The 27,257-nt window shown below is 36.3% G+C and overlaps 3 protein-coding genes across 3 annotated transcripts; 2 read left to right on the plus strand and 1 right to left on the minus strand.

Moving 5' to 3' along the window:
* Positions 1-7,172: 7,172 nt before the first annotated feature.
* On the plus strand, positions 7,173-8,517 carry LOC141331582 (serine/threonine-protein kinase pim-1-like). The gene is made up of 6 exons (XM_073836628.1): positions 7,173-7,247; positions 7,367-7,417; positions 7,527-7,902; positions 8,001-8,177; positions 8,311-8,399; positions 8,506-8,517. Exons 2-6 carry the CDS (start codon positions 7,400-7,402, stop codon positions 8,515-8,517), a joined length of 672 nt encoding a protein of 223 aa, XP_073692729.1. The 5' UTR covers positions 7,173-7,247; positions 7,367-7,399.
* Positions 8,518-16,025: 7,508 nt separating this feature from the next.
* hsbp1a (heat shock factor binding protein 1a) lies at positions 16,026-17,773 on the minus strand. The gene is made up of 4 exons (XM_073837292.1): positions 17,586-17,773; positions 16,983-17,049; positions 16,698-16,842; positions 16,026-16,293 (listed from the first exon to the last, which is right to left on the minus strand). The coding sequence occupies exons 1-3, from the start codon at positions 17,628-17,630 to the stop codon at positions 16,721-16,723; spliced, it is 234 nt and encodes a 77-aa protein (XP_073693393.1). The 5' UTR covers positions 17,631-17,773; the 3' UTR covers positions 16,026-16,293; positions 16,698-16,720.
* A 1,532-nt stretch (positions 17,774-19,305) lies between these two features.
* phf23b (PHD finger protein 23b) lies at positions 19,306-27,034 on the plus strand. Its single transcript, XM_073837163.1, has 5 exons — positions 19,306-19,762; positions 20,904-20,935; positions 21,018-21,110; positions 21,974-22,577; positions 24,263-27,034. Exons 1-5 carry the CDS (start codon positions 19,735-19,737, stop codon positions 24,454-24,456), a joined length of 951 nt encoding a protein of 316 aa, XP_073693264.1. The 5' UTR covers positions 19,306-19,734; the 3' UTR covers positions 24,457-27,034.
* The last annotated feature ends 223 nt before the right edge of the window (positions 27,035-27,257 follow it).

A 27,257-nucleotide genomic window follows, 5' to 3' on the forward strand; every position in this document is an offset into this window, starting at 1 on the left:
TACAAACGAATCTGCATTGCTGGGGGACGCAACTGTTCTGCTTTGTTTGGAACTATTTCAGTTGGCAAAAGAGCAAAAATTTTAAATATGTTATGTTATAACAAATATAACAAATAAATATTAAAAAAAATAAAAAATAATAATAATAATAATAATTTTGGTCGAATTTTTGACCTTGCAACGCAATTTTATGCTAAGGCCAGATTAGCATAGAGGGCTAATTGTCTAAACTAGACCACTAGCCGTTTAATTTCACAGCAGTGAATAGCGGTGCCGAATTTTATGGAAAACACAATGGTTACCTTCCTGTCATTTTTAAATCATGTACTGAAAGAGCGTGATTTGCGTGCATTAACTGTGCTATTGTCGAAGAGGGGGAATGGCAGGGGCTCATGCACAAATTAGAACTTAAATTGTTTAATTGAGAATTGATGCCAACTGCTATATTTAAATAAAAAAATTTAATATATTTGCAAAAAAAAAGCACTTACCTAGTCAGAGGCCAAAAGGGTAGGTGTTCGAGCACCACTCAAGTTCTACCTGTGCACGTGCCTTAATGTTATTATTCAAAAGGTCACGCGCATTTCCTAACATTCTATTTGTGTAGGCAACTGTGACGTCACAGAACAATTAGAACGTTTCGCCTATGCTAAAGCTTGGAAATCAGTAGCTCGTTTTGTTGGTTTAAGTTTTCGGAGTAGTCTGTTTTCATTGTTTAAAACTCTTTTCAGATTGAAAAAACTATTGCAATGGGGCTGTTTTCAAGAAAGAAAGCGTTGAAAGTGTGGCATGCACACGAACCCCAATCCTGTGTGCTGCTCAAATACACGCCCATCACGGTGGAAAACCACCCTAGTCCTCCGGATGAGACGCCTGGTGGTGCTGATGAGAAAAATAAGGCAGGGAGATGTCGCCTTCTTAACTTTTTTCGCCGAAAAGCTGGAAAATACAACCTGGCTAAGGCTGAGAAAGTGTACCAGAATGCGGCGGAATCGTATCAGAGACTTGATGATGGTAAAATCACACATTATGATATGTTTAGATAAAACTTACAACTGTTTTTGATATAACAAAAAAAAAAAATCACAGGCCCAGATACTGCTGTCATTATCACACCAAACAAGTTCGAGTGACAGATTAAAAATCACAAATTAAATAAATATAAAGATCTTTAGCTTGGAAAAATCACACTTAATGATAAAAGTTTTGATAAAACTTACAACAGTTTCATAACAAAAAATCACAGGCCCAGATACTGCTATCATTATCACACCAAACAAGTTCGAGTGACAGATTAAAAATCACAAATGAAATAAATATAAATATTTTTATCTTATTAGCCTATTACAATTGTCTAAAATCATTAAAAGGTTATCTGAAATTAAATAAACGTCAACTTGTTTCATTTAGTTTAACATGATGTACTAAATAAATCAAATTAAAACTAAAATAAAAAATGAATATAAACTGTATAGGGGTCAATGACGTGGCATGTCAATTCTGGTGTCCAAAGCATATTCATAATATTAAAAATGTATACATTTTTAAATGCATTTCATTAAATGACTCAACTTTCCCCTCTTTAATTACTCTTGTGAGAATTCATTATAAATAATTAATCTTTAAGGAACTATTGAGCTCAAAAGTCCCAAAACGTCATTCCGGGTAACTGTCCCGGCTTAAAATCTGAGTACAAAAATACAATAAAAATGTAAATAATAAAAATAAAAATATTTAAAATCTACTTGGGCATAATTGTATTGATGTTTTAAACGATACCTGCAAATATGGTTATAATACTGAGCTTAATTACATTTTAATGACAGAAAGACTTTTGTCCCCAAATTGTGATTTCTGTTATGTCATTCCTGGATAACAGACACCAATGACCATTTTAGACCATAATGCATTGTGGTATGTCATGTGACATAATATTGTATCAAAAAGAAGACCCTGAAGGAGCACCAGAACAAGTGCAAAGGTGAGTAAGCGTCTCTTAAAATGTTGATATTTTGACCTTTTCGGTCACTGATGCACTTTGTAGCAATATCATGTGTCCTTTTGGATAACACTGACAAACTATTTATAATGTTTTTATATGAAAAAACTATCTATTTGATCTAAAAGATTACCTTAAAGCGATGATGGCTAAGTTGTAGTTTTCCATAGGTGGTTAAATTAGTGCCTGATTATAAAGAAAAATATTTGTTTTGTCATTCCTGGATAACAACATGTCATTCTTGGATAACAAAAAAACTCTGTTAGCCAGGACATGTCATCCGTTATCCAGAATGACATAGGCATAACAATCTAGTTTTTAATTAACATTTGTAAACTTTTAGGTATAGTTATTAAAGTTATATTATTAACATTAACATTATTTACATAATTGTATGTTTTTTGCCGTATTTTTGCTGTCATTCATCTTGATTTCATATGATTCACATTTAATTATCATTGAATTGAACTTTTGTAATGTTAATGGTCAAATCATGAATAATGTAATCATTATTATTAATATATCCACATTTGGTAATACTTTATAATAACTACACGTTATTAATCATTATTTAAGCATCATTAAACAGTTAATTCATTAATAAATTTACGATTTAAAATGCAGCTATAAATTCTTAAAGGGATAGTTCACCCAAAAATGAAAATTTGATGTTTATCTGCTTACCCCCAATGCATCCAAGATGTAGGTTACTTTGTTTCCTCAGAAAAACACAAACGAAGATTTTTAATGAAATCCGGTGCAGTCTGCCAGCCTTATCATGGACGTGAATGGGCACCAAACCTAAACAAAAACATGCACAGACAAATCCAAATTACACCCTGCGGCTCGTGATGACGCATTGATGTCTTAAGACACGAAACGATCGTTTTTTGCGAGAAACTGAACAGTATTTATATCATTTTTTACCTTTGATACACAGCCAGGTCCATTTGTCATGAGCACAAGTTTGACATCAGTCACGTCACATGAGCACGCGCTCTAGCGTAGAATACGCAAACGCCGGAAGGGGACATCAGTGAAAAGTCCCGGATGAGTTTGCGCAAGCAAACGTAATCTTTTAGCTTTAAATCAGTTTGAACAATCGGGATAAGCGCAATAATTACCATTTTGAATAGCCGCTATACCCACAGTCTGTGTGCACTGTGTAAAAAATGAGTGTCGTATACATGCGAAAGATCACTTCCGGCGTTTGCGTATTCTACAAAGAGCGCGTGCACATGTGACGTGACTGATGCCAAACTCGTGCACAGGACAGATGGATGTTGCTGTGTATCAAAGGTAAAAAATGATATAAATACTGTTCAGTTTCTCACAAAAAACGATAATTTCGTGTCTTAGGACATCGATGTATCGTCACGAGCCGCAGGGTGCAATTTGGATTTGTCTGTGCATGTTTTTTGTTTACTTTTAAAGGTCTGGTGCCCATCCACTTCCATGATAAGGCTGGCAGACTGCACCGTTTTCGTTAAAAATCTTCGTTTGTGTTTTTCTGAAGAAACAAAGTCACCTATATCTTGGATGACCTGGGGGTAAGCAGATAAACATCAAATTTTCCTTTTTGGGTGAACTATCCCTTTAATGCTTGATTTATAAGCCTACCTACAAGTATGAAATTAAAGTATGGAAATACAATTATTAAACACATTATAGATATGCTTTTAAATCAAGAATAAAGCATTTATAGCTGTATTTATAAACTGCTTATTAATGTCTTTTAATGCTTTATAAATGATGAATTAACTGTTTACTAATGTTTAACTAATGATTAATAGCGTGCCGTTATTATAAAGTGTTACCCATTTTAAAACTTTTGTATAGCTTCTGGTGTTTTAAGGTCAATTCTGTTCTTCCAGATGCCTCTGTCTAATAAAGAGAGGCAGAGACGGTTCAGAGCCAGAATAAACACAGATGCAGAAGCTAGGGCTGAGTATCTTGGAAAAAAGAGAGCAAGGTATTAGGGTGATGATTCAGTGGAACAATAATGTGTCAGTAACAAGCAAACTTGAAATATTAATCAAAATAGGTTCACACTCATTTGTAATAAGCCTAAATGTTTTAGCGGTGTAATGTGTTATTACACATCATACACTATACCCCTGGCCATTGTTTATGAAGCATTATAATTTTACAGATTTACTGTAATATTTAGAAAATACGATTGTAATGAAATTGGTGTGATTACAACCTGCATCTAATACTCATTATTATTATTATTATTATTATTGTGTGTAGCTACTACAAATCAAGACCAGTTCCCAAAAAGCCTGTTGTACTTTTTTTAAATCATTAAAAACTGAGTTTTGCAACTGTCAAGTGTATCTTACTTAGTTTCAAATTTGAGTGTTGGAAAGAAAAATTATACTGATGATGGTTCTTATGGTAATCCTGAAAAATATTGCAGAATGTCATTCCGTCTAACAGTATGTCATTCTGGCTAACAATGACACGGGCAATTCATTTAACCCATATTTCTGTGTTAGATAACACAATTCAGCTTTTTGTTGAGTTAATGATAAAACAAGTCTTATTTACTTTATTGGAAAACATTTTTAAACATTTTCCAGTTTTTTTCTTTATTTGGTTCTGAATTTTGAATTAGCAGCAGCCCAAAATGAGCCTGTGCCTATATGAAATCCCAAATTGATTATATTAATTGTGATTAAAATGTAGTTTTCTGAGCACTAATTGTTTGTTGAGCTCCAAATATGGAGATAAGTACATTTGTATATGCCAACAATGATAGAAATGTAATTAATTTTAAAATTTATTACGTTACCCAGGAATGACATTTTCATGAGGAAAAAGATCTGATTCATCAAAAAAAATGGTTAATTACATTCTTGAAATGTGTAAATATCATTGCATTACATACACAACACTGTAATAAGTATAGAAAGTACTAACATTTAAATTTTTTGCCTGTTTTATTTTTTTCCACATTTGAAATCCTTATCCGTCATTCACCCATAGACATAAAAACAAAGCTAACTAATAATTTCAAGATTAATGTGTAATGACACACAACAAAATTAATAAAATTTGTATTATAAAGTGCAATAATAGTATCTCAATGATAATAAAATAACGCTTATTCTTAAGGTAGATTTACATTGTCTGAAAAAATAATTGTTACTCATCATTTTTTAAACTTATGTTATGTTATTAACATTATCTTTGTAGGTCAGAAATCTTTGCAATACACCCCTGTTGTAGAGATCCATGATCATCAAGAACCTCCAGTCTCTGAAGTCCTCCCTGCTATAGAGAAACTGCTGGAGCAGGATGTCCCCCAACCACAGGATGTCGACACTCCAGTTAGTTTAACTGAAGAGGACAAAGTGGAAGAGCTGGACAAGGGTAAATTTACTGCTATAATCCAATTGTCACTTTCTCAGTGGATGGATTTATTAGGAGTCATTACCAAAATCCAAATTTAAATTCAGAAAAAAATCGACTGTCTGGAAATGTTTTTTTCTAAAGTGCCCTTAAATATATATAATATATATAATAAATATTTTATTCATATTACTGGTACTCTCCTCTTTAGATCAAACATCTCTACAGCACATTGTAGAGATCAGTGATCATCAAGAAGCTCCAGTCTCTGAAGTCCTCATCACTGCTGAGAAACAGCTGGAGCAGGACGTCCTTCAAATTCAGGATGTCAACGCTCCAGTTAGTTCCTCTGAAGATGGCGAAGCAGAAGAGCTGGACAAGGGTAAATTTACTGACCTAATCCAATTCTCACTTTCCTAGTGGATGGATTCATTAGGTGTCATTACCAAACCTGTCAGTACGAATTTTAATTCAGAAACAAACTGATTTAGATATGTTTTCTAAAAAAGTGCCCTTAAATGAAAAACTTGTAATTTGAGTATGCAGTATTTTATATGTTACTGGTATTCCCCTCTTTAGATCAGACATCTCTACAGCACATTGTAGAGATCCATGAAGATCAAGAAGCTCCAGTCTCTGAAGTTCTCATCACTGCTGAGGAACAGCTGGAGCAGGATGTCCTCCGATTTCAAGACATCCTGCTTAGCACTCCTGTTAGTTCCTTTAAAGATGACAACGCAGAAGAGCTGGACAAGGGTAAATTTACTGCCACAATCCAAAACATAATACAAAATCCCAGTTTTTTAAAAATACCACTCTAATTTGAGTATGCAATATTTCATTCTTATTTGTCTGATTTGATTCATATCATTGCTATTCCCCTCTTTAGATCATACTTCTCCACAGCAAAGTGATGAGATTCATGTTCTTGAAGAAGCTCCAAGCTTTGACGTCCTCCCCTCTGCTGAGGAACAGCTGGAGCAGGACGTCCTCCAACTTCAGGACGTCCAGCTTTGCACTGCGGTTAGTTCCTATGAAGATGACAAAGCAGAAGATCTGGACAAGGGTAAGTTTACTGCCATAATCCCAAATATAATACACACAGAGTTCTCACATTATCACTTTTTGAAAGTATCACTCTAAGTTGAGTATGCAATATTTCATTCGTATTATTTGTCGGATTTGATTCATATTATTGCTATTCCCGTCTTTAGATCATACTTATCCACAAAGTGATGAGATTTATGATCTTGAAGTAGCTCCAATCTTTGACGTCCTCCCCTCTGCTGAGGAACAGCTGGAGCAGGACGTCCTCCAACTTCTGGGCGTCCTGTTTAGCACACCAGTTAGTTCTTCTGAAGATGACAAAGCAGAAGAGCTGGACAAGGGTAAGTTTACTGCCATAATCCAAAGTATAATACACACAGAGTTCTCACATTATCACTTTTCAAAAGCATCACTCTAATTCGAGTATGCAATATTTCATTTACATTATTTGTCGGATTTGATTCATGTTATTGCTATTCCAATCTTTAGATCAGACTTCATCTCTACAGCTAAGTGTAGAGATTCATGATCTAGAATCTCCAAGCTTTGAAGTCGTCCCCGCTTCTGAGGGACAGCTGGAGCAGGATGTCTACAGTCTAGCTAATTCCACTGATGAAGATGAAGCGGAGGAGGCGGACAACAGTAAGAGTATAAGAATATATATATATGAGAATTAGAAAATGTTATTAAAAAGGATAGAAAGCATAAAAATGTATTTCATGCTAATGCATTTGTTTATGTTTCAATAGGACACATTTTCTGGCGCTATGAATGTGGTCAAAAGCTGGGTCAAGGAGGCTTCGGCTATGTGCATGCGGGGACTCGCTGCAAAGATGGCCTTAAGGTATAATTTTTTTGCTTACTCTTTTTAAATATACAAAATTGTCCATACCTGTTCAGTATTCACGACTAGAATAATCTCTGTGCATATAATAATTGTTAAATCTTTGTTTTGTTAATCAGGTGGCTGTGAAAATTGCAGAGAAGACACCAAATATGCCATATATCAGAGTTGTAAGTATCCTGCGCTCACTATTATTACTGTTTTGCATTTCTAACATCTTATATTCATGTTAATCTGAGAAACCACCTCCATCTAAGTATCATATGTTCTTTCTTTTAGCCTGGTCATCCTAAACGCCTCCCCATGGAGATTGGCCTGACATTCATGGCCAATCAGGGCCCCAGTGTGCCACAGATAATTAAGCTGCTGGACTGGCAGGACGACCCGGACCACTACGTCATGGTCTTGGAGCGGCCCATGCCTAGCATGAGCCTGTTTAGTTTCATGAAGCTCCGACAAAGGCTTACTGAGGGGATGGCACGACATTTTATGTGGCAGGTCATTCAAGCCGCCAAAATTTGCTGCGAGCGTGGGGTCTTCCATAGAGATATAAAAATGGAGAACCTGCTTGTGAACCCAGACACGTTGGAAGTCAAGTTGATCGACTTCGGCTGTGGCACGCTCATGAAGGACTCTGCCTATGTGTCCTTCAGTGGTATGTTTTATGATTTGCTAGCGGGTTATTTACCTCACACATTATGAAATATATCATGCTGTAGGAATGCATTAAATATCAAAATCTTTTCTCTCTAGGCACAGAAGTGTTCTGTCCACCAGAGTACTATGTCAATGGCAGGTACCATGCAAAGCCGGCGACAGTTTGGTCATTGGGGATCCTGCTGTTTGTGATGGTGTGCGGGTGTTATCCAGATGACAAAGACCGGGACATGATCAGTAAGCAAGAGTTGTCCAAACCTGAGCTGTCAAAAGGTGAGATGTTCATCAAAGAAGAAAGATGGACAATTTGAATTCTAAATATGAAAGTATATCATTTGAAATCGAAATATAAAAAGGTGTAACATACTGTATATAAGGTAATAATCTCTCTCATCTTTTTAAACAGAATGCTGCGAGATGATTTGCGCTTGTCTGCAGCCTGATCCGCAGAAAAGACTTATTCTGGAACAGATGCAGCTCCAAGACTGGTTTAAGGTACTAAGATTAGAATCTTGCTAAAATATTTTTTTTTTCAAACAATCAGTCAAATTTGCTCTAAATGTAATGTAGATAAATAACCCTGATTTGTATTTTTGATCAGGTTGTGGAGTAAGACATGGACAGCAGAAAAACAACCATGGCCACTCCACCCATATAGTAAGGAAAACAATTATTTGACCCCCTGCTGATTTTGATCAGTCTATAATTTTAATGGTAGGTTTATTTGAACAGTGAGAGACAGAATAACAACAAAAAATTTGCCAAAAGTTTCGTATTTTAATGAGTGAAATAAGTATTTGACCCCTTTGCAAAACATGCAAAACCCTTGTTGGCAATCACAGAGGTCAGACATTTCTTGTAGTTGGCTACAAGTTTTGCACACATCTCAGGAGGGATTTTGTCCCACTCCTCCTTGCAGATCATTTAAAGTTATTAAGGTTTCGAGGCAACTCAAACCTTTAGATCCCTCCACAGATTTTCTATGGGATTAAGGAGACTGGCTAGGCCAGAGTCACAGAGAACAGAGTTTTAAAGTGTAATGTGCTTCTTCTTGAGCCACTCCTTTGTAAACTTGAACGTGTGTTTTGGGTCATTGTCATGCCGGAATACTCATCCACAACCCATTTTCAATGATGGTACATGGCCCGTCTATCATCTCTCTGATGTGGTGCAGTTGTCCTGTCCCCTTAGTAGAAAAACACCCCCAAAGCATAATGTTTCCACCTGCATGTTTGACAATGGGGATGGTGTTCTTGGGGTCATAGGCAGCATTCCTCCTCCTCCAAACACGGCGAGTCGAGTTGATGCCAAAGAGCTCGATTTTGATCTCATCTGACCACAACACTTTTACCCAGTTCTCCTCTGAATCATTCAGATGTTTGTTGGCAAACTTTAGACGGGCCTGTACATGTGCTTTCTTAAGCAGGGGGACCTTGCCAACACTGCTGGATTTCAGTCCTTTACGGCAGTGGTTCTCAATCCTGGTCCTGGGGGACCCCTGCTCTGCACATTTTGCATGTTTCCTTTATTTAACACCAGATTGAGATCATCAGCTCATGAGGAGAGAGATCCATGAACTGAACTAATCAGCTAATGATCTCAGTCAGGTGTGTTAAATAAGGGAGACATGCAAAATGTGCAGAGCCGGGGTCCCCCAGGACCAGGATTGAGAACCACTGCTTTACGGTGTAGTGTGTTATCAATTGTTTTCTTGGTGACTATGGTCCCAGCTGCCTTGAGATCAATGACAAGATCCTCCTGTGTAGTTCTGGGCTGATTCCTCTACGTTCTCATGATCATTGAAACTCCACGAGATGAGATCTTGCATGGAGCCCCAGACCGAAGGAGACTGACAGTTATTTTGTGTTTCTTTTATTTGTGAATTATTGCAACAACTATTGTCACCTTCTCACCAAGCTACTTGGCGATGGTCTTGTAGCTCATTCCAGCCTTGTGTAGGTCTACAATCTTGTCCCTGACATCTTTGGACAACTCTTGGTCTTGGCCATGGTGGAGAGTTTGGAATCTCATTGATTGCTCTGTGGACAGGTGTCTTTTATACAGGTAACAAACTGAGATTAGGAGCACACCTGCTTCTAATCTCAGCTCGTGACCTGTATAAAAGACACCTGGGAGCCAAAAATCTTGCTGATTGATAGGGGATCAAATACTTATTTAATGGATTTTTTTGTTGTTATTCTGTCTCTCACTTTGTCAACAGGCAAACTTACAAAATTAGCAGGAGATCAAATATTTTTTTCCTCACTGTAGGCCTTGGCGTCCTGGATCATGGTGGTAGCACCTGGCACCTTGAAGTAGAATTATCTACATTTATAATTTGTTTTAGATGTTTGTTTTTAAGTGTTAAGATATTTGTTTTATTATATCTACAAGTGTTAAGATGTTTTATTTATTTAAGGCAGTGGTTCTCAATCCTGGTTCTGGGGGACCCCTGCTCTGCACATTTTGCATGTCTTCCTTATTTAACACTGATTGAGATCATCAGCTCATTAGGAGAGAGATCCATGAACTGAACTGATGAGCGGATGATCTCAATTACGTGTGTTAAATAAGGGAGACATTCAAAATGTGTAGAACAGGGTTCCCCCAGGACAAAGATTGAGAACCACTGATTTAAGATGTTGTATTTGTTTTAAGATATTAATGCACTGTGCACTTATATTACCAGAGAGTGACTGTAAATTAGATTTTTTTTTCTCCAAACTGCTATAATCAGTCTCTCTGTGTACATTTATGTATTTATTGTTCCCTTTTTGCTGTAAAAGCTAAAAAAAAAATAAAAAAAAAGTTGTAGTCTCCAATTCACCACAATATACTCATCCACGACATAAATATATAGTGTACACAAATATTTAGAATTTTTTTTACTTCACACAAAACACATCCCATGTTAGCTTGACAGAACCTTTGATTTTGAGTTAATTGTACTGAGTACTAACTATAAGATTAATACACACATACTGTTACAAGGAGGGTCAGAGACGTGCGGATCCATTCGCAGCATTTATTCCAAACAAACAAACACAAAGGGGGCAGGCAGAAATCGTGGTCAAAACAGGCAGAAAGGTCGGGGCTGGCAGCGAGAATGAAAACACGGGAAGGAGTCCAGGAATCAAAAACACAGAAAATCAAACACGGGAATAAACGCTCGGAAAAAATGACCAGAAGGAACAATAAGACTTCGCAGAGTGGCTGTGTGTGTGTGTGAAGCTTAAATGCAGTCAGTGTGATGAGGTGCAGCTGTGAGCAGTAATCAGTAAAGTGAGAGCAGGTGAATGCAGTGATTAGTGCAGTGGCTTGTGGGGAATGAAGTCCATGATGTGTGGTGCAAGAGTTCATGATGACAGGATAGACCAGATACGTGACACATACATTGTTATTAATGTAACATACACACGTTATTATGAGATTAGATATGAATGCCACCAACTTCCAATACAACTTATTAGAGTCTGGTGTGAAATAATATAAAATATGTAAATAAATTCATACAGTTGCAACCATATTATCCAACCCCCCAGAAACTGCAGTACTTAACAGTACAAGATTTTCCGAAGATAGGACTTTATACAAATTGCATTTAAAATATATTACTGGCTTTTTAAAAGTGATAATGTCAATATATAATGTAGTATTTTTGAGTTCTGGGTTTTTGATAACACAGCTTCATCATAATTATTCAACCCCTATTCAACATTGCTGTTTTTTAGTCACTTATTTGTATTTAATTACACAAATAAATCTTTAGAAACTCTATTACAAAACAGAATTAGCTTGAGCTGTTACACATACTTACAGTTCATGTGCTGAAGTTATAGAGAAGATAATAATTGTATTACTTTATAGGAAGTCTAAGTAGATTTCCAAGACATTAAAAGTTCCCAGAGACACAGCTGGTAGCCTTATTACTAATCTTAAAATATGTTGTACAAAAAAAAAAAAAACTTTGAGGGTGTTGAAGAAAGTTAACCAACCGCCTCAGAGATTCCAGTACACAAGCTTTTCTAAAAATACAGGACTTTATAAAAATTGCATTTATAACAGATTACTGGCATATTAAAAGTGACAGAGTCAATATATAATGTAGTATTTTTGAGCAGTCAATATATAATGTAGTGTTATACTATTCAACAATGCTGTTTTAGTCACGGATCTGGTGGGGAACAAAATTGTCTTTAATGTATTATTTTAGTCTATGTCTAAGTCTATGAAGCTTTCTAAGACATTAAAAGTTTCTAGAGACATAGCTGGCAGCCTTTTTCCTTAGATTAAATTGTGTTGTACCAGAAAACCTTTGAGGGTGTTGAAGAAAAAGCACAATATCATAAATTGTTTGATTAGAACAACTGAGGAAAAACCTGCAATGTACAGCCAAAGACTTTCAAGATGAGCCAATGAAAAGAAAACATTTCAATGCAGAGTATAAGATGAACACAAGACAAGCATGGCTTTCATGTTGCGACATCTTGCCGAATGCCACTCTTGACCAAGGAGAACATAAAACGCTGACTAGATAGACCTGTGGAGTTCTGGAAGAATGTTTTATGGAGTGATGTGACCAAACTGGAACCTTTTGGACCCATGGATCAGTAGTATATGGTGAATAGAAGGCAGAACTTGAGCAGAAGAACACCATCTCCATAGTCAAACATTGAGGTGGACCAGCCCTGTTATTTGGGTGTTTTACTATTGCAGGAAGTGGAAATCATGACTGTATGATTGACATCATGGATTTTTTGTATCAGTCCATTTTGGCAAGAATTGTGATGCCATTGGTGCAAAGACTTAAGCTACTGATCAATCAGCTTTCCTGCAGGACAATCATCCCAAAGTAAACATATAAATCTACTTATGCTTGGCTCAGGGATCAGTCATAGAATGTTCTTGAGTGACTTGTTCAGTCTCCTGATTTAATTTTCTTTAAAAGTATTTGGTTGAATTTGAAGAAAGCAGTGGCCAAGTGAAAACCAAAGATTATCAGTGATCTGAAAGCTTTTTCAGGTGAAGAATGGGCCAAGATTGCAGTAGAGAGGTGACATAAGCGTCTAAGCACTTCCAAGCAGCGTTTATTGGTGGTTTTAAAGAATTAAAGATTCTGTACCAAATTTGACTTTTGGGGGTTAAATAATTTTGAACATAAGCGTTTAGAGCCAATTAGATTTTTTTTTCATTATTCATCAACTTACGTTTTCAGAATTACTCAAATATGTATTAATAAAAGTTCTCTAATAGTACTGATGCCTTAGTTGAATTGTTTTCATAAAACTTTGTTCTCTGCAGCAAAATATCTTGCATAATAATAATTTTGATTGCAACTGTACATATATAAACACTGCCATAAAAGTCATATTAATAGATTGCTAAGTAAAAAAGGATGCAGAACAACCTATAAAGCAAAACAGACCCAGCCAGCTTTTTGTTTTGAACAGCAAGTGACCAATCAATGACAGAATATTTCCGTTATAAAAAATGATTTAACAAGCCATTATTCCTCTGATTTATTAGTTTCTAACTGGGCATTTCTGCTTTGCCAAAAATGTAATCAGCAAACCACTTTCATAACAAAATTATTTCCTTTAAACGATGTTGCCAGATCCACAGTTTTTCTGTTTAATGTTGTGCAGATAAGAATAAACACATCAGTAAATTAATTAAAACAAATTGGCTTTTGTTGGTCTAAAAAGTTTTACCTTTTTAGACTTGGTCTGATCATCTGTTGTCACCAATTAAAATAGGCTTTAAAAGCCTTTACAATCACACAATTACAAGGAGTTTGGCTGATATGCCATCGCAGTCATTAGTAAAGGCTTTGGAACTGTGCATATTCTTGTGGTGCATCCAATGGGTCAAGGTTATGCATGATTAGCGTGACCCAGTTAACCCCTGCTGGTAGATGTCATAACTACACCATCTGGCTGCCTAAACTTTCCATCGCAGGCCTTTTAGAAGTAGCCATGTATTCGCCTTTGAAGTTGAAGTTATCCAAATGAAGTACTTAGCAATGCATATTACTAATCAAAAATTAAGTTTTGATATATTTACAGTAGAAAATTTACAAAATATCTTCATGGAACATGATCTTTGCTTATGATATATCCAAATGATGGCATAAAAGAAAAATCAAACATTTTGAAAATCATGTTTCGGGTCATTCCTGGTATCCAGTAACATTTTGGCTCCATAATTCTTGGACAAAAGTTACATGTTTTTCATGTTTTTAGCATTCTAGCAAAATAGTGACATGTTTAACTATTAGGAATACATATTGGCCAAGCTCAGGGAATATTAATTATGGGTAGATTGTTTGGACGCTGGCTGTAAAAATATTCCACCCTGTTGGGGACATATAAATACTTATCACAAAATGTTAATAATGTGAATGCTTATTTATTCTTAAGACAATAACAAAACAATTATTGATGAATAGAATATGTCTTGAATATTAAGAACAGGTAATTTTTTGTGCCCATTTTTGCCAACAGGATGGTAAATAATTTAAAGATTTTGCCCAAAAACATATACAGGTGCATCTCAATAAATTAGATGTTGTGGAAAAGTTCATTTATTTCAGTAAATCAACTCAAGTTAGGCAATGAGCTAATCAATTCAAAACACCTGCAAAGGTTTCCTGAGCCTTCAAAATAGACTCTCAGTTTGGTTAACTAGGCTACACAATCATGGGGAAGACTGCTGATCTAAAAGTTGTCCAGAAGACAATAATTGACACCCTTCACAAGAAGGGTAAGCCACAAACATTCATTGGCAAAGAAGCTGGCTGTTCACAGAGTGCTGTATCCAAGCATGTTAACAGAAATTTGAGTTGAAGAAAAAAGTGTGGAAGAAAAAGATGCACAACCAACCGAGAGAACCGCAGCCTTAAGAGGCTTGTCAAGCAAAATTGATTGAAGAATTTGGGTGAACTTTACAAGGAATGGACTGAGGCTGGGGTCAAGGCATCAAGAGGCGTCTTACCTGGGCTAAGGATAAGAAGAAATGGACTGTTGCCCAGTGGTCCGAAGTCCTCTTTTCAGATGAGAGCAAGTTTTGTATTTCATTTGGAATCCAAGGTGCTAGAGTCTGGAGGAAGGGTGGAGAAGCTCATAGCCCAAGTTGCTTGAAGTCCAGTGTTAAGTTTCCACAGTCTGTGATGTTTTGGGGTGCAATGTCATCTGCTGGTGTTGGTCCAGTGTGTTTTTTGAAAACCAAAGTCACTGCGCCCGTTTACCAAGACATTTTAGAGCACTTGATGCTTCCTTCTGCTGACCAGCTTTTTAAAGATTTCATTTTCCAGCAGGATTTGGCACCTGCCCACACTGCCAAAAGCACCAAAAGTTGGATAAATGACCATGGTGTTGGTGTGCTTGACTGGCCAGCAAACTAACCAGACCTGAACCCCACAGAGAATCTATGGAGTATTGTCAAGAGGAAAATGAGAAACAAGAGACCAAAAAATGGAGATGAGCTGAAGACCACTTCCACACCACCTCAGCAGTGCCACAGACTGACCACCTCCATGCCATGCCGAATTGAGACAGTAATTAAAGCAAATGATTGAGCACATATACAGTAAATGAACATACTTTCCAGAAGGCCAACAATTCACTAAAAATGTTTTTTATTGGTCTTATGAAGTATTCTAATTAGTTGAGATGTGAATTGGTGGTTTTTTGTTAAATGTGAGCCAAATGATCCCAATTAAAAGAACCAAAGACTTAAACTACTTCAGTCTGTGTGCAATGAATTTATTTATTACACAAGTTTCACAGTTTGAGTTGAATTACTGAAATAAATAAACTTTTTCACAACATTCTGATTTATTGAGATCCACCTGTATATGCAGCTATATGCACCTCACAAATTAGGACAAAACTATGCCAAATATTTAACTTCACTGTCAAATTATTATTCAAAATATTGAGAAAATCGCTTTAATGTTGTCCAAATGAAGTTCTTAGCAATGCATATTACTAATGAAAAATTACGATAATTTTGAACCATACAATGTATTTTTGGCTACAAATATACCTGTGCTACTTAAGACTGGTTGTGTGGTCCAGGGTCACATATGTTAACACAGGAAAGAAAAGAATGACTGTAAAGTCATTTCATTAAGTTTTTAATATCAGCAAAACATGCAGGAATCATATGATTTCCCCCTGTGATTACAATGAATAAATACAAAAACAAGTTGTAATTTCTTGATCTTTTGTCCAGTAATATAGTTTTAACCTTACAATATGTAATATAATATGTAATACGCATATGCAAGCACCATTTTTCAATTAATTACCTAAAAAAGGATTAATTCACATTTCATTGAAAAATTCTGATACTGCAGTAGAAGGTCCTCACTGTGTTCCTTGGCAGTCTGAAAGAGAAGAGACAGAAAGACATGGCATTAAAACCACAAAAGTAACTTGAAACTGACAGTCCATTTATAGTGTCACAAGCACATGAATGTAATTTCAAATACATGTATACTGCAGTTTGCGGGATGTAAGTGTTCTCTAAATCAGTGATTCTCAACTCCAGTCCTCGAGGCCCACTGCTCTGCACATTTTGTATGTCTCCTTCATTTAACACACCTGATTCAGATAATCAGCTCGTTAGGAAAAAGATCCATGAACTTAACTGAGTGTGTCAGATTCAGAAACATACAAAATGTGCAGAGCAGTGGGCCCCGAGGACTGGAGTTGAGAATCACTGCTCTAAATGGTAACAACTTTAAAAGAATGGCATCTTCAAAGTGGCAATAGCACCACCTACACTTACTAGGATGGTGTTGGTCATTGCCTTCAAGCTGTTCCAGAGGTCTCAGTGACTTTTATCTCCTCCTCTAACTCCTCCACACCTGCCTGAGTCATGAGATCTGAGATGTTCTTCTCCAAGTCATCAATTCGTGTACTCATCTCATCAAGTGTTAGAATTAAGACAAATATTCTTTTGAATAAGCTTTTACCTCATAGTCAATCTATGAAGCATGAATTGTCTAATAAATTAAGATGTACATAAATTGATTAATTACAGTGATGTAAATATGCATATGTGGAAGGATATTTCGCCCAATAATCTGGTCTGACATGGTCTGGAACTTGTCCTGCATTTGCTGCAGCAAGGACTGTACCTGAACAGAAGAAAAATATTAAACAAACAGTCGGATTAAATTTCACAAAAATTGTGAATGAACACTGCGTCAATAGCATAAGTGAAATCTAGAATCGTGTGGGTTTTGCGTGGGCTTCCCACACAGGAGTAAAAACAGCAGTTTAAGGGCATGCTCTCCGCCCACGCGTGGAACTGAAACCATAGTAACAAGGGGAACCTCTCAACATCGTGTAATCACACAAGATACCTAACAGTGAAATACAGAAATCCTCGTTGCATAGCCCTTCTGAAAATCAATTCCATTTACATTTTAATTTTATTTAACTACAGATTAATGAAGAAAGAAAACATTCAGGCTAATGCGTTGAACTCATAAGAGTGGTCTCGAGTTGTTCACGTCAGAACTAATTAATGAACGATTACTCACAACAGGCAAATCACAGCACTTCACACTTCTCATTATGCATTAATTCACTTTGGCTAGTGAGCGTGACTGATGCGACTTTAAGTGCACGACCCACTATTGTACCTCGGTAAAAAAAATCGAATACTCACCACAACAGTGAGGTCCTGAGATGTTTTAGGGTCCTTCTCAGACATTTCTTCTTCAACAATTCCTACGCGCCTTCGTGTATTCTCTCTGCTTATGTGATCAAGAGCCTTGTCAAGGCTGTACAGTACTGTGTGATGTATTCAAGGTGGAAACTGCCGTGGAAGCAGTAGCTGATTTTGTTGTTAAGGGGTTTGGTCAGTGAATTGAAGTCAAAAGAGCGGCTTATGCTGTTTAGGTTGTGATTATTTTTATGTCCTAAAGGGGGCGCTCGGTGGCTCATAAAGGCGAGTCCCAGTAGACATTCTGAATCACTGCAAATCTGACATTTACAACTGTATTTATTAGTATATTTAATTACTGAGAATAAAAATATTCATTTTGAGGTATAAAAAGGGGGATAGAGAACAATTATGCTATTAATGAAAAGATTAAGTGAGAAAAGGTGGGAAAATGTTGTAAATATACCACATCTTATCCACCTTTTTCTTCCTGTAAGAGAGGGCATGGCCATTTGTGAATTGTATGGGTCTGGCTTCCGGTCTCATTCATGTCCAGCTATTTTCAGTTGTAGAATACATCTTGTTTTGCTGCTTGATATTGCAAACTGGTGTGTCTTAGCATATTATTTTAATGTATTATCCTAATTATAAGCACACAGGTTTGTAGTGCACAAAGTTTTATAATTTACTGCATGTTGTTATTTTTCTCATTATTTCCCTATAGCAGGTAATGAACCAGAAGTCTCACACATAGGATTACTTTCTGTGTTGAGGAAAAAGGTGGAAAAGTTTTATTTTTTTGTCTTTTAATAATGTTTTATATTAGATTTATAGAATAAGTTAGATGTTTAATATTTAATGGAATAACTAAAATACAGTAAAATGATTATTAAATTAACCAAGATTTATTTTTCTTGGCTTTTCAGTAAAATTATTTAGAATTATTAGAATTGTCACTATTGCTCCGTCCTCAAGAAATTACAGCATTTGGGACTTTTTAAATGCTATTTAAAGTATTTAGGACCTTTTAGAGCCTTTTAACTTTGTTGAATTGTAAAGTTTCAAAGTATTTTACAACTATATATATTAGTCAACTTCAGGCTATGTTATACATGTAAATATTTTCAAAATATATACTGTATGTGTGTGTCTTTATACACAAAATCTTTTATTTTGGGTGACATTAATCGCGATGAACCGTTGCCCAGCACTATTAAATTATCAATGTCGCCTATGAACCAAATCTTTCTGAGCCGCCAAGCGCCCCCTTTTGAAGGTAAATGTTTATTTCGTGACATAAAGCTGCTTGGCCATTTCACTGGCTTAGATTTAATGGTAATACGTCATTGGCAACCGAAATCACCAGAAAAGCAGCCTGTTTAACTACTTCTCTTACTTACTGATGGAAATGTCCAACGAGCTGCATAGAAATATGAAAGATAATAAACGTACCATTATTTATTTGAGCCTGTGTACTATGCTCGGGAGCAAACACAAGTCATACGAATTGGAACAGATAAACTCAATTTCCCATGAACATAGCATAACAACGAGTAGCGCAATGGATCATGGGTATTGTTGTTTATTCGTAATCGCATCCTGTGCCGTCTGTCGGCAAATCTCATTGGTTGAACTACATGTCCCATGAATCCTTGGAGATCAAATTTTACATCGCAACAGCAATTTGACCGCAAGGGGTTTCTGGAGTCAGTTGACATCGTCGACTCTCGTGAGGCGCGCCGGAGGCGACACGCAGACATAATTTTTGGAGAACTTTGGTCCTTTCCCCACTTCGTCGAAAAGGGATAATAGATAGAGTTTATGGCACTAACATTCGTTGCAAAACATGCTGGATCCCTGGTTTTACCATTGGTTCTTTTTTACTTGGTGGTCCGTTAGGTAATTCAACTGCCAGCTGGATTATTTTTTGCAACACTGCTTGCTGGCCAAAATTAAGTTCATTAATCTTTCCGGGGATTTGAGATCCAGCGATATTTTATTGGGCCAGTTTGTAAAACGTCGTTTGAATCATTCTGATGCCTAGCTAACTAGACTATAGCTAGTCAGCCGGGGCTTGCTGCGCCCAAGCCGGGCGAAGATTGACGCTGCACGGTGTCACCCAACTGAAGAGGATCGAGTTTATTAGGCGACAATGCTTGAAATAATGTCCGAACACCAAGGTAAGGAAAACGCGAGACTTTAATTTAAAATATTCAAACTTTAACCATGTTTTGATAGGCAACACCCATCATCTTCATCGTTCAGTTTTAGCAGAGTCAGCTAGCCTGTTAGCAGCTTTAATACTGCAGTAACTTTACATACCTTATAGTTTAGCAGACTGATTTTTCTAGAAACTCAATTCATTGCCAGCCGCTTTGCAATGTTTGATTGTGTTCACGAAGCAGAGGACATTTTACTGCGCCGACGAGCGGGGATTAGCCGGGTTGCTATCTTGTGCAATGGAGTGAAATTACTCAAGCTGATTGTAGCCATTTGTTAAGCAGTTACTCGTAAATGATTTAAAACATTCCTGATATCCAACCACTGCTTTCCTTTCAAATGATTTAATGGGCATGTTTACAAAACCGCAGTTACGCAGCGTTGCGCATTTTGTCTTCGCAAAGTAAACCAGCTCATTTTTAAATTAGTTGCTGCGATTAATTCCATTAACCTGGTGCTAGTTGAATTGTTTTAATCACTAAACACCTTAGCTGTCTCTTATAGATATTTTAATGTCTTTTAAGGCAAAAGCGTTGCTTTTTTCAAGATTGGTCGATCACTGCTTAGCGTGGTAGCGATTCGCTGCCTGACTGTAACTCTTTGTTATGCCGGGGTAAATGCATTGCCGATGGTGTCGTTCCTCTCAACACTTATCGATTTCGTCGTCGAAACTATATTATAGTTATGTGTAGTTACCACATATGCTTTTAGAGTTGTTCTCAAACCAAAAAAGTTGTCTTGGCGTGTTTCGACGTCAAGAGTAAGACCTAAGCCATAAGCTGTTACGTCCTTTCGCCTTTATCACCGCTTGTTTTTTTCCACTGCATTAGTTTAGTTTTCTCCACAATTAAAGTCCCTTAAATCGTGTGGACGTTTGGATGTAAAATGGTGCCTTGCGCACTTGAATTTTACGCCTCAATCAACAGGGTGTCGAGGGGAATAGCACTGTTAGCGCGTTAGCTTACCATCGAAAACGCACTTTTACCAGGTTTGTAAAAATGAAAACTGTCCGAGTCGATTCCAAGTGCAACGTTTTCTTGGTTAAACCTGATATTTAACAACAAATTAATGTTATTCCCTCTTCTTCCTTCTGCTACATAGATTCATTACTGAAGTGCAAAGCAGAGACTCTGGTAAGTCAAACAAGGAAATAAGATTTTCAACCTACAGATGGCAGTGCTTGTCCAAATACTAATAAATGATGTTCATGTCCAGCCATCAGAGAGAAGAAAGAGGACAGTGGAGGACTTCAACAAATTTTGCAGTTTTGTTCTTGCATATGCTGGTTACATCCCTTCTCCAAAGGAGGTAAGAATAAAGCATTGTTTCACATTTAGGTGTTGTTTCATGCATTTAAGCCGTTTTGAAAATCCTATTGACAGAGACCTCCTAGTGCTGCATCTTTTGACACCCATTCCAAGCATGTGCTAATGAGTAGAAATTGACAGATACTGGATTTTGCAGATAATGATAGCTACACTCTAAAAAAAAAATGCTGGGTTAAAAACAACCCAACTTGGGTTATTTGGCAACCCATTGCTGGGTAAATATTGGCCAGAACACATGGGTTTTCTGACCCAGCTTGTTGGGTTAAATGTTTTTACCCAACATGCTGGGTTATTTCATTTACATCAACTATTGTTTACAAATTATTATATTGCTGGCTTAAAATGGCCTGGAAATTAAAAATCACGTACAGAATTGTAGAGGCAACAGCAATAATCAAAAGATAAACATTTATTATTAAGCAAGAACACCCATAGACAAAAATATAAGACAAATTTAATTTATTTGGGTGAATACAGCTTACAATATTACATACCATTAAACTTGTTTAACAGTCATTTTAGAAATAAAAAAGTAACATGTAAAAGCAGAATTTTAATGTAAGTGTCTTCAACCGAACTACGAACCTCAAACCGCCGCCACGTGTTTCACTCGTCGTTGAAAGATGCTGTGACTGACTCCAAAACTTGCCCAAATTCTTTCAGGCAGGCATTTTGGGACAACTTGAAGCTAAATGTTAGCCCTCCAGGAACAGGACTGGCCACCCTGTCTTTAGCCCAGCATTTGTCTTTTTCAACCTGTATTTGTAGATGTCAGTAACAGCTTTGCAGTTTTAAATGGCCAAATATCATCCGATCCATTTAGATGTTTGTCTCTGTCCACAGGAAAGGCCATGGTCGCCAGCATCCTCCAGTTCTCCAAACAGCTCTGGTGCTTCAGGTGAAGGCAGTGTTTTAGGTGGAGCGAGTTCTAACATGGCTCCCAACTGGAGTCACGGCACGTCGGACTTGCACACCATCCATACCTTTGTTCGCAAGGCTCGTGCCAATAAGAGCAACAAGAGCATGCGGCGACTATCATCTGACAGCACCCTGATGGACAAAATGTGTTTAAAGGACCCTTTCTATGAGGGCCAGGTGGCCAGCAAAGCTGAGCGCAAAAAGGACAAGAAGCTGAAGCGTCTCTCTCTAGGTTCAGGCGCTGGCGACAGCAGCAGCAGCGGTGGCGAGAAGCGTGCAAGGATCAAGCGCAGTAAAAACCCCAAACAGTCGAAAGCCCTTAAGAAGCTTAAGAGCTCGGCCCACAGTGAGACAGACTCGGAGAATGGTCTCGGGCATGGAGAGGAGCATTCGAACCAGGGAGCAGAGGCCGAGCACAGACTACAGGCCCAGGTAAAAGAGGAAAAGGAGGAAGCCACCAGAGAGGCGGATATGAGTTCCAGTGAAGGCGAGACTTGGATAGCGGATGAAGACATAATGGTGGAGTCAGGTCAGTTTAGTAGGGACTGAGGAATACTTAGTTTGAAGATAAAGATGGTCATAAATTATTTTAAAGGCTTTCAAAAAAAGAAATTCTACATTTTACATCATTGTGGTTAAATACAGCACCTTCATGTGTATATATATTTTTAGCAGCCATTACTCCAGTCTTCAGTGTCACATGATGCTACATAAATCGTTTTAATATGCTGATTTGGTACACAAGAAACATTTGTAATTATTACTTTATTATCAATGTTGAAAACAGTTTTGGCTGCTTTATGTGTGGAAACCATAATACACCAATTTGAAAGTTTGGGGTAAATAAAAAATAATTTTATTCAGCAAGGATACATATTTCAAATAAATGCTGTTCTTTTGAACTTCCTATTTATCAAAATATATTTTTGGAAATTATACATTTTCCAGGATAAGTAAATAAAATATGAAGCAATATATATTAAAAAAAAAACTGTCCTCAAAATTGTACCAATATCAATTAAGCACCAAATCAGCGTATAAGAATGATTTCTCATGAATTTGTGAAACTGAAGAATTATATATATATATATATAGAGAGAGAGATAGAGATATAGATATACACACACACACATTCAGTTGAGGTCAAAAATTTACATACATCTTGCAGAATCTGCAAAATGTTAATTATTTTACCCAAATAAGAAGAATCATACAAAATGCATGTTATTTTTATTTAGTACTGACCTGAATAAGATTTCACATGAAAAAATGTTTACATATAGTCCACAAGAGAAAATAATAGTTGAATTTATAAAATTGACCCTGTTTAAAAGTTTACATATGCTTGATTCTTAATACAGTCCTTTTTTTTAAATTATAATTTAAGTGAAAGTTGTTCACTGTTCTTCAGAAAAATCCAGGATTTAAACGCTCACTGATGCGTCAGAAGGAAACGACTATGCATTAATAGCTGGGGGTAAAAACCTTTTGAAGATCAGGGTAAATTTAACTGATTTTGTCTTCTGGGAAACATGTAAGTATCTTCTGTAATTCTGAAGGGCAGTAATAAATGAGAAAAATCTAAAAGTTAGGCAAAATAAGAAAAATGTATACATCTTCATTCTGTTCAAAAGTTTTCACCCCTGGCTCTCAATGCACCGTTTTTCCTTCTGAAGCATCAGTGAGTGTTTGAACCTTCTGTAATAGTTGCATATGAGTCACTTAGTTGTCCTCAGTGTGAAAAGATGGATCTTAAAATGATACAGTCATTGTTGGAAGAGGTTCAAATACACAAAAAAGCTGAAAAGAATTTTAAGGGACCTGAAGGATTTTTCTAAACTACAGTGGGCTGTTTACCTGTTCAGGACAAACAAGGGACTAATGAACAACTATCACTAAACAAAACAAAAAATAAAAACCCAAAGCTGTGAATCATTCAGGTAACAACACAGTTACTAAGAATCAGGTGTATGTAAACTTTTGAACTTTTGAAATTATTATTTTCTCTTGTGGACTGTATGTAAATGTCTTTTACGTGAAATGCCTTTTTCAGGTCAGTACTGAATAAAAATGAATTAACATTTTGCAGATTCTGCAAGGTGTATATAAACTTTTGACATCTGTATATGTATACGTACATTTTAAAAAATATATTTATGTATTTTTTTTCATTAATGACCTATTTTTAAATCATTTTATGTTTTCTCCTTACAGGGGATGATTCGTGGGACTTGATCACCTGTTACTGCGGTAAACCCTTTGCAGGACGGCCCATGATTGAATGTAGTCAGTGCAGTGTGTGGGTGCACCTCTCTTGCGCCAAAATTAAGAAGTCTAACGTGCCCGACATATTTAACTGCCACAAATGCAGAGACACTCGACGGTCAGGTCATAAAAAAGACACTTAGATGAGGGTGTTGATTCCCTCAAAGCTCTGAATGTTCCCAGTTCTCCAGTTTTTGTATCCAAAACAATTTTCAGTTTCAAAATCCATTTTTTCCCCTCTTCCTTTGCAGTTCTAGTTTTGGCGACTAGTTACTCTTTACATGTTTTACAGTCGGTAGTCTCCATTACAAAGTTCACTGAGAAGTAATGTTTGAATCAATCTCTTACCTTTCGAGTTGGCAATCAATCTTGACTCACTTGCAACTTTTCCACAGATATGTAAACTTTTCTCTGTCACACCAAATTGTCATTTGTTTAAAATAAGCTTGCGTATTTAGTAAGTGGCATGATTTTACACACAGCCACACTACATTTTCACAGTTGTGTAGTTTATTGGTTACTTTTTACTACAAGAGTCTATTTAAAAGTAAAAAAAAAAACATTAAACTATATAAAAAAAACAAAAAAAAAACAGAAAAATGTCATGATTTTGCCAAAGAGCTGCTATGAGAGATTGGGTTGACACCGCTGTTACTAGAAAATGCATTATTTCTTAGTGAACTGTTCAGTTGATTTTTTGGGGGGGCGGGGATAGATGCCTTTATTTGAAGACTAATAGATGTAATGTGTTAGTCTGAATGCTATTTCCTGTAGGTTATCATATTTGAATTTCCTCTTGTGTCAAATCACACCCAATTGGACTTGATCAGTCAGCTAACATATAGAGATGTTCAGATATGAAGAGCTATATGAGTCATTTAAGCAGGGAATCATTGATATCAAACCTTCATTTCTTCTAATTCTACTGGTAATGTACAGTATGTTAACCCATGTACTTTGTCGAAGAAGCTATCAAAATTGTTCGGTCTTTAATTACTTTCACAACATAGTGTTTCTTTTTTTTGTTCTGAACATGTTAATTTTTATTTTTTTGGAAGATTTCAGTTTAATAAGATGTGAAGGCTATATTTAGGAGCTTTGCTGAAGCTGTCCTCGAATGGAATGGTTGTAATTATTGTTTTCAAGAAAAGTTTGGGGGTTTTAAACTCTGAGAACTGGTGAAGATTACTCATTTATGCTACAAGCTCTTTCTTTTGAATTAGTTTGGAGACTATTGTTTGGATTTTTTTTTATTTTTTTTTTCATTTGTGGTTTATTTGTGAAGCAAGGGAGATTGGAAATCCCCAAAAGCCAGATCTCTCTTGCTTCATATTTCACTTTGTAAATATCACATATTTTGAGAAGTGTACATATGTGAAAGTGAAGAGAAAAGCAAAGCAAATGGTATATTTTTTGCATCTGATATTGTTTTCTTTAACTACCTGGAGAAATAAAACTTTTCTTTATTGGGCTTAATATGTCTTATTTTACTAATCAGACTCTCATGTTGAGATGCATCATGTTTTTGTGATTTTAAAATAAGTACATTAGAGACTAGATTTAATACTTCATCCGTGTAAAATTTATTTTGCAGCAACACCAGTACAGCGTCTGTCACTTTGCACCCCACTAGAGGGAGCAGGTAAGCTAATATTAAAAAAAGTAAAACATAAATACAAATAAATAAGTCACAGTTTATAACCTTGAGATGCAATGACTTAATAAAAACCAGAAGTTCAATAAAATAGATTTAAAAAATGAAAAAGGACCAGAATTTTAAAAAATCTGTCATTTTTAACAGTATATGTAGTGTCAGCTTGATCACTTTGCTTCGTATTCCTTAAAATCTTCAGGTTCCTCCTAAGGGAGAACAAAAAAAAAAACAGATTTTAACAGTGATAGGATATGCAATCTGTTTAGTTCAAATATATGTAGCCAAAGCACTGTGGTTTTCTTTGTTTGTAAATACCTTTCTGTTCCTGGAAGACAAGTGAGTGCTGCCAATGGGGTCCAGAGGAACAGTGATTCTCCTCCTATTTAGGGTAAAAAAAAATATAAATAAATACAAATTAGAAATTGTTTGAATTTGGCCTTGAAAACATAGAATAGCTTTAACAGAGAACTAAGAATTTATTTGTAAGTAGTGAAATCCAGTGATGATAAAACATCTATTAGTCTATTATCTAATAATGTTTATTATCTATTTTTAAAACAGTAGCATAAATAACAGTAAGTATACCTACTCACCTCTTATCCTTGTTTTTGCGGCGGTTGCTGTTTGCTGGTTGCACATTAATGTGTTCCATAGGGGAAAAGAAATCTGGAGTCTTGGCCGGATTGGGTTCCCAGTCCCTAGTCATTTCCCCTTCATTTCCTGGGAACAAGTCTGCCAGATCAGAGAGTTCATAGATGTGCGGTGACATCTCCTGATCCGACCTGTGATTGCTCTGCAGGGAATCAGATGCATTTTTAATTGATCTGACATATTAAAGTTATTGCAATGCTATATTAAAAACTGTATAGAAGAGGATTAACTGTGTTAGCGTATAATTAATGTGATATTTACTCTTTTCACTCGCAGTCTGTCTGGTAGCAGAAAAGCACAAAGCTCGTCCATCAAGAAGTAGACGACCAGAATAAATAGCAAACACCTGGAGCACTTCATCTGAGGGTACAACATCACAACATATGATATTTAGAATTATTGTTTTTCTATTTTAAATGTTTATACATAATAAACTGCTAACTGCGAACACAATCAGCTGATTAGAAATTGTGGACAATGTTTTGGAAAATTCTGCACAATCACTATGACATAAATCTGAGTTTAATAAAAGTATGTTGTGTTTTTAATATTTACCTTCTTGGTGAATCTTGGTGATTGGTCTGTCCTTTAGAAGTTTCTTCAGGAGTTGTTTGACAGTCCTGCTTTGTTCCTTCTTGT

The sequence above is a fragment of the Garra rufa genome, chromosome 3, assembly GCF_049309525.1.
Source record: "Garra rufa chromosome 3, GarRuf1.0, whole genome shotgun sequence".
Classification (NCBI taxonomy): Eukaryota; Metazoa; Chordata; class Actinopteri; order Cypriniformes; family Cyprinidae; genus Garra; species Garra rufa.

Bases quoted from the DNA above. Each gene is read 5' to 3' on its own strand.
- LOC141331582 (XM_073836628.1), top strand. The intron at 7,903-8,000 runs GTATGTTTTATG...TTTTCTCTCTAG, and splicing joins TGCCTATGTGTCCTTCAGTG to GCACAGAAGTGTTCTGTCCA. The intron at 8,178-8,310 runs GTGAGATGTTCA...CTTTTTAAACAG, and splicing joins CAAACCTGAGCTGTCAAAAG to AATGCTGCGAGATGATTTGC.
- hsbp1a (XM_073837292.1), bottom strand. From the start codon at position 17,630: ATGTCTGAGAAGGACCCTAAAACATCTCAGGACCTCACTGTTGTG. The intron at 17,050-17,585 runs GTGAGTATTCGA...TCTTCTGTTCAG, and splicing joins CTCAGGACCTCACTGTTGTG to GTACAGTCCTTGCTGCAGCA. The intron at 16,843-16,982 runs ATATCCTTCCAC...TAATTCTAACAC, and splicing joins AGACCAGATTATTGGGCGAA to TTGATGAGATGAGTACACGA.
- phf23b (XM_073837163.1), top strand. From the start codon at position 19,735: ATGCTTGAAATAATGTCCGAACACCAAG. The intron at 19,763-20,903 runs GTAAGGAAAACG...TCTGCTACATAG, and splicing joins AATAATGTCCGAACACCAAG to ATTCATTACTGAAGTGCAAA. The intron at 22,578-24,262 runs GTCAGTTTAGTA...TTCTCCTTACAG, and splicing joins AGACATAATGGTGGAGTCAG to GGGATGATTCGTGGGACTTG.